We start from the raw sequence: 6,000 nt of genomic DNA, 5'->3' as shown, positions 1-6,000 counted from the left end.
TTGATTGCGCTGCATAAAAACGCAGGAGATTAACAAAGAAGACCATAGATCTGCACCAAACGAACAAGAAAAGAGCAGCAAGGAACCTAAGTAAAGGACTGGTGTCTCTATCGAAAAATTCTTAGTGACTGAACAGAAATGGCTTACCTGAACTTGACACTACTAAATATAGAAGGCAATGAACAAAGAGGAAGATGCCTATGGCGACACGACACTAATGATGAATACGTCCCTTATGTCTGCTGGACCGGAACTGACTACCCACAATGCGCCGAGTAGTAGTAGTACATGAATCCCCACAAAAACCGAAACCAGCAAATGGAAGAACTGAAAATACAACTGAAGGACGATAAATACCAACATATGGATTGACTTTCTAGTCCAACAGCTAAGGTGTTGGGAACTGCATCCTGAATCTGACCTTCTGCCATTTGGCGATCTAAACTGGGTGCCCTTTCTTTAAATCCCCATCCCCTGGCAGGGGGAGGAGACGGGTTCTGATCTCCCACTGCCCCCCCTCTTCTCCTGGTAGGGTTTGTCCCCACTGATCTTCACGGGAACGCCTTCCCTATCGTCCCTTTATCTCTATCTGTTCCCCCCAGCCTTCAGTCTCTTTCCCCTACTGAAACTTACCTTATCGAGTATACCCATAAAGTAACTTAATTGAACTAGCGCAAAATTTAATTCCTCTCACTTAAACCTATACCTGAATTCTGCAGTACATTCACCGCAATGCTATGCATCCCCCCCACTTTTTATATAGGTCCTTGGCACTGAAATCTACAAGGCTTGCCCCTTAAAAATTCTACTGGGTGCCTTACCTGCCTCCTTGTGGCAAAGTGTGACCAACAGTGGGTCCCACTAGGGGCCCAATGGTCAAACTGTCAGAACCACTAACTCACGACATTCAAATCTCCACACACTTAAATCTCTGGCCTCCACAGGGCATTGTGATACACAGAGTATACAACGCAGAGATCAGGGGAACCCCTAGTGCCGTCAGACAGCTAACATACTTTACCCTTATGGTAGCAGTGTCAGGAGACAGCAACCATTACAATAAGAACTAGCCAAGGTCGCCCGAGGGATATATCAACTAGAACAATTGTGATCAACTGTTTCTTGAGGTTGCTGCGGCTTCCAGTGAAAACATTTTCAACCGGAGTGTGTTAGTAATGCTCAATTCAAGTGAACTGTACGCAAGGCAGCCAGTAGTTTGTTTCCCGTCTGTGAGGATAGCACAGTGGTATCGTTACCGTCCTCCCACATCGGGTGGAAAAGGTCCGGGTTCGAATTCCGTCGATGACGCGAGGAACTTTAATGGTCTTTTTTCACTCCATGGCTGAATTAGTCGGTCTCAGGCGTAGCAAGGTTTTTTCCCGCCAGAAACTGGGGTTTTTTTTCGTCCAGTAAAACAGGCAAATTGACCAGAGAACGACCACGCAATTTATAGACACATTACATAAAAGGGTATATAGAAGAAATTCTGGGTGACTAATAAAATAATTTTTAAAATCCCATTAACTGCAAACCACTCATTGTGTTAAACTCAGGTATGTTAAACAACTCATTGTGTTAAACACAGGTATGGTGCCAAAGACCCTAACATAAAAGCCTAGCAGCAATAGGTCTCCCAGCGAACACCTACAAGGAACTCCAGAAAGTCGCAATCCTGAACACCTGTAGGATTGTCAGAGAGTTCCTCGAACAACAGTAACACCAGACATAGCAACAACCAGCCTGTTTACTTGGTAGCAATACTAGTCACGAAGTCAAACCCCCAATCAGGGAGAAATAATATAAGAGCAATAATAATAATAATAATATTATAAGTGGTGTTTTTTTTTTTTTTTTTGGTGACGCTTTAATAAGTTTGCTTTCCTGCATCATTTGTCACTAGTAATTCTTTCAAAGGTACTTTTAAGATCTTAAAATTATTATTTTATATTTTAAAATACTAATACTAGGGCAAACGGTGAGTTTGCCCTAGTATTAGTATTTTAAAATATACGATTCCGAGCTAAGAGCAGATTATCTCTTTGATTCTTCACACCTAATTTTCAACAGAAATGTACATAACTAAGAAAAATATTGTCAGAAATGACAATTAGGAACAAGTTTGAGTTTGGCGTATAGTAAGTAAGTGCCTTTTGCGCCTCTACAACTTAAAATTTATTTCACTCATTTCATTTTAGGTTACAAATGTACTGTACTAGTTATTTCTAGTAGTCTGCGTGGTAGCACAGTGGTATAGTCACCGTCCTCCCCACACCAGGTGGACAAGGATCAGGTTTGAATCCCGTCGATTACGCGAGGAACTTCAAAGGGCTTTTTTAACTCCGTGGCTGAGTTAGTCGGTCTTAGGCGTAAATAGCAAGATTTTCTCCCCCAGAAACTGGGATTTTTTCGTCCAGCAAAACAAACAGATCGACCACAGAACACACGCAATTTACAGACTTAATACGTAAATGGGTATATATAAGAAATTGTGGGTGGCTCTAATATAATAGTTTTGGTTTGATTTATTTCTAGGGTATCTTTTTCTACAGAGTGTCTCAAAACTATTGGTACAAACGTTTAGGGGAGGTAGCTAACATCTAAAGGAATGTGAATCGCATAACCGGAAACGTCATGGGAAAGTTGTAGCAGAGGCACAAGAAACAGAAATGACACAAGACAGTAATTAGTGGCAAACATTTATTTGACATAATATTAACAATGCAGTACGAGATGGATGCATTTCATGATGTTACAATAGATGCTCGAAGGTTCCACCATGAGACGCGATCCATGCGTGACACCGACGCAGCATGGATTGGCGGACACGGTCGAACATACCTGGAGTTGCTTTGACAGCAGCAGCGCAGACGAGTCTCGCCACGAGATCCATTTCCGTCTCCACAGGCGATTCATACACGGTAGATTTGAGGGTTCCCCCCCACAGAAAGAAATCAAGGCTGGAAAAATCAGGTGAGCGTGGGGGCCAGGCAACGGGTCCACCACGGCCAATCCATCGACGCCCAAAACGCTTGTTCAAATGGTCACGAACACACCTTCCATAATGGACAGGCGCCCCGTCATGTTGAAATCAAATGTTGCGTCTCACATTTGCTGGAACATCGTCAAGTAACCCTGGTAGAACTTGTTCAAGAAAGATCCGATATTTAGCGGAGTTCATGCGGGATGGTAACAGGTATGGGCCGACTAAGCAGTCACCGACCATACCTGCCCACGCATTTATTGCGAAGTGATGTCGTGCCGCATGGGGGCGCACACTGTGTGGGTTGTCGTGAGCCCACACATGAGCATTGTGCTGATTGAATAAGCCTTTCCGATTGAAATAAGCCTCATCCGTGAACAGACACAGCATGGTTTTGTTAAGGGGAAGTCTTGCCTGACCAACTAGATTGGATACTATGATGCAGTCACAAAAGAACTGGATGCAGGAAATAACTTTGATATTATATACTTGGATCTTAGAAAGGCTTTTGATACTGTTGCACATGGAAGACTGCTACACAAATTGGAGCTGTGTGACATTGGAGGCAAATTGCTGCTATGGATAAAGGGGTGGTTGAGGGGGAGAAGACAGAGAGTGGTAATCAATGGACACTGTTCATCGTGGACTAATGTTATTAGTGGAGTCCCTCAGGGCTCAGTGTTGGGTCCATTATTGTTTTCTGTATTTATAAATGATATTGATGATGGTATATCAAGCTTAATGTCCAAGTTTGCAGACGATACAAAGGTTGGCAGGGTTGTCAAGGACACTACTGACACTATGCTGCTGCAACAGGATCTGGAAAGGTTGAGCAGATGGGCTGAGAGGTGGCAAATGAAGTTTAACATTGACAAATGTAAAGTACTACACATGGAAAACAGCAACCCCAGAGCAACGTATCAACTCTGTGGTACTACACTGACAGTGGTAGAGAATGAAAGGGACTTGGGGGTGGTTGTGCAGGCAGATATGAACTTCTCTGAGCAGTGCAGACGGGCTGCAAGAGTAGCTCATGGAGTATTGTCAATGATATACAGGAATTTTTCCAGCAGGGATAAGGAGGTGATTATTCCATTGTATAAGGCAATGGTCAGGCCACACCTAGAGTACTGTATACAGGTCTGGAGGCCTCATTTCAAGAAGGATGTAGAGCTGCTGGCACGAGTACAGAGAAGGGCAACAAGATTAGTGAATGGAACAAAGGGGTACTCTTATGAAGAAATGCTTAAGTTATGCAAATTACAGTGTCTGGAGACTAGGCACCAGCGAGGTGATCTGATAGAGGTGTATAAAGCCTTGAATGGTTTAAGCATGCTCAATGCTGATGGGATTCTTCCTCTAGCTCAGAAAAATCACCTGAGAGGGCATAGATTCAAATTGAGGAAAGACAGATGTAGGATAGACGTGCGGAAATTTGCCTTTAGCCAGAGGGTGGTTGGTTGGTGGAACAGACTTCCATCCCTTGTGGTGGAGGTTGATAGCCTAAATAAGTTTAAGGCTCAGCTGGACAGATTTTTTGAACGAACAGAGGGGTGAATTGGAAGTGGGTTTTTTTTTTTTTTTTTTTTTTTGGCTGATGCTGCATAAGCTTGCTTTCTTGCATCAAATGCCTCTACTAATGCTAATGCTAAAACATAGGCTGAAAAAAACTCAAGTCTTGAACACTTTCTTGGAGAAAGCACTGCGCAAAAGCCACACGTGCAGGATGATCTTGGGGGAGCAGTAACTGAATCCTTTGGAGATGAAAGGGATATAAGGAATCGTCGTGCCAGGCACGCTGTACACTGCAACGAGACACTCCTAAGGCAGAAGTAACGGCACGGTGTGCTGATAGTAGGATTATTCTGTACTGCATTCAACACACTCTCTTACATGGCGGGAGTTCGCGTCGAACATGGTCAGCCCACACTACTCCTGTTACCTCTAAATGACCCATAATCACAGAAATTTTGATGCACACGCGCAAACAAACTTTGGTCCGGTACATGTCTGTCTGGGAAGCGTTCATCATAAATTCGTTGAGCGGCTCGTCCATTGCCCTTTGCTAATCCATACACTAGGTGCATGTCTGCCAGCTCACAGTTAGTATATCGATGCATGTTCTTCGTGCGGCGAATACTGCTTGAATGAGTAAATCAGAAATTTTCCCTCTCCCGAACTGATGAACAGCGCCGTTTACCGACTTACGGTGACGTTTCCGGTTATGGGTTCCTATGCGATTCACATTCTTTTAGATGTTACCTACTTTCCCTAAACGTTTGTACCAATATTTTTGTGACACCTATAACATTTCCAAAAAAAAAAAAAAAAAAAAGTTTTAGAAAAGAATATAATAAAAATAGGTCCGAGCGATTACCCAGTCTACCCTTGGCTTGGCACCCCTCTGACCATATAGCTAATAATAATAACTTCAGTTATTCCCCCACCCACAACTATTATTCTTAGTTTTGTTAGTTAATACCAGAAAAGGAAGCAGTGTTATTGTCAAACATGTTTCATTTAATGGTGTATGCTCCTTTCCCCATTTTAAAATAACGATATAGGTAGCATAGATTACTAATGTGTGGTGGGAAGTATATCTATAGGTTAAGTTTGTTAATTAAAAACCCAGTTAGTTTTCTTATTAGAACATTTGAATTAAACTAATGTTTTCAGTTATGTTTATGGCCGCTAGGTAGCAGTCGTTTACCTTATGACGTTTTTGTTTACGTTGCTAATGGATGGAAGATCTCTGAGTACTAGGCCTAACGTGTTCAGTTTACGTTTCTCTTTAAGACCGCTTTAGAGAAAAGAAATGTCTTCCTTCGTGTGATAACAGGAACCCCATTCATTAACACTATGGTAAAAGTGACTTTAAAACCATTAGACGATGGTCAGAAGACCGTGGAAATTCCAGCCGGCAAAACAGTAATTGGACGAGGTCCTTTCCTTGGTGTAAGTGCTCTTCAGCATCATATTCTTAGTTATGCACCGAAGTCTTTTTCATTAGGACTAACGAT

General features: G+C 42.6%; 1 protein-coding gene across 1 annotated transcript in view; it reads left to right on the top strand.

The window, feature by feature from the left end:
• Nucleotides 1-5,839: 5,839 nt before the first annotated feature.
• The window catches only part of LOC150088646 (uncharacterized), a 198,042-nt gene continuing 197,881 nt past the window's right edge, over nt 5,840-6,000 (top strand). The window contains exon 1 of the mRNA XM_090370278.1: nt 5,840-5,935. Coding sequence (XP_090226404.1) covers nt 5,840-5,935 — 96 coding nt within the window. The remainder of the gene's footprint in view (nt 5,936-6,000) is intronic.

Source organism: Mastigoproctus giganteus, chromosome 3, assembly GCF_048544385.1.
Source record: "Mastigoproctus giganteus isolate SK-2022 chromosome 3, ASM4854438v1, whole genome shotgun sequence".
NCBI lineage: Eukaryota > Metazoa > Arthropoda > Arachnida > Uropygi > Thelyphonidae > Mastigoproctus > Mastigoproctus giganteus.
The sequence above is the reverse complement of the archived record's forward strand: the minus strand, read 5'-3'. Positions and strand labels throughout refer to the sequence as shown.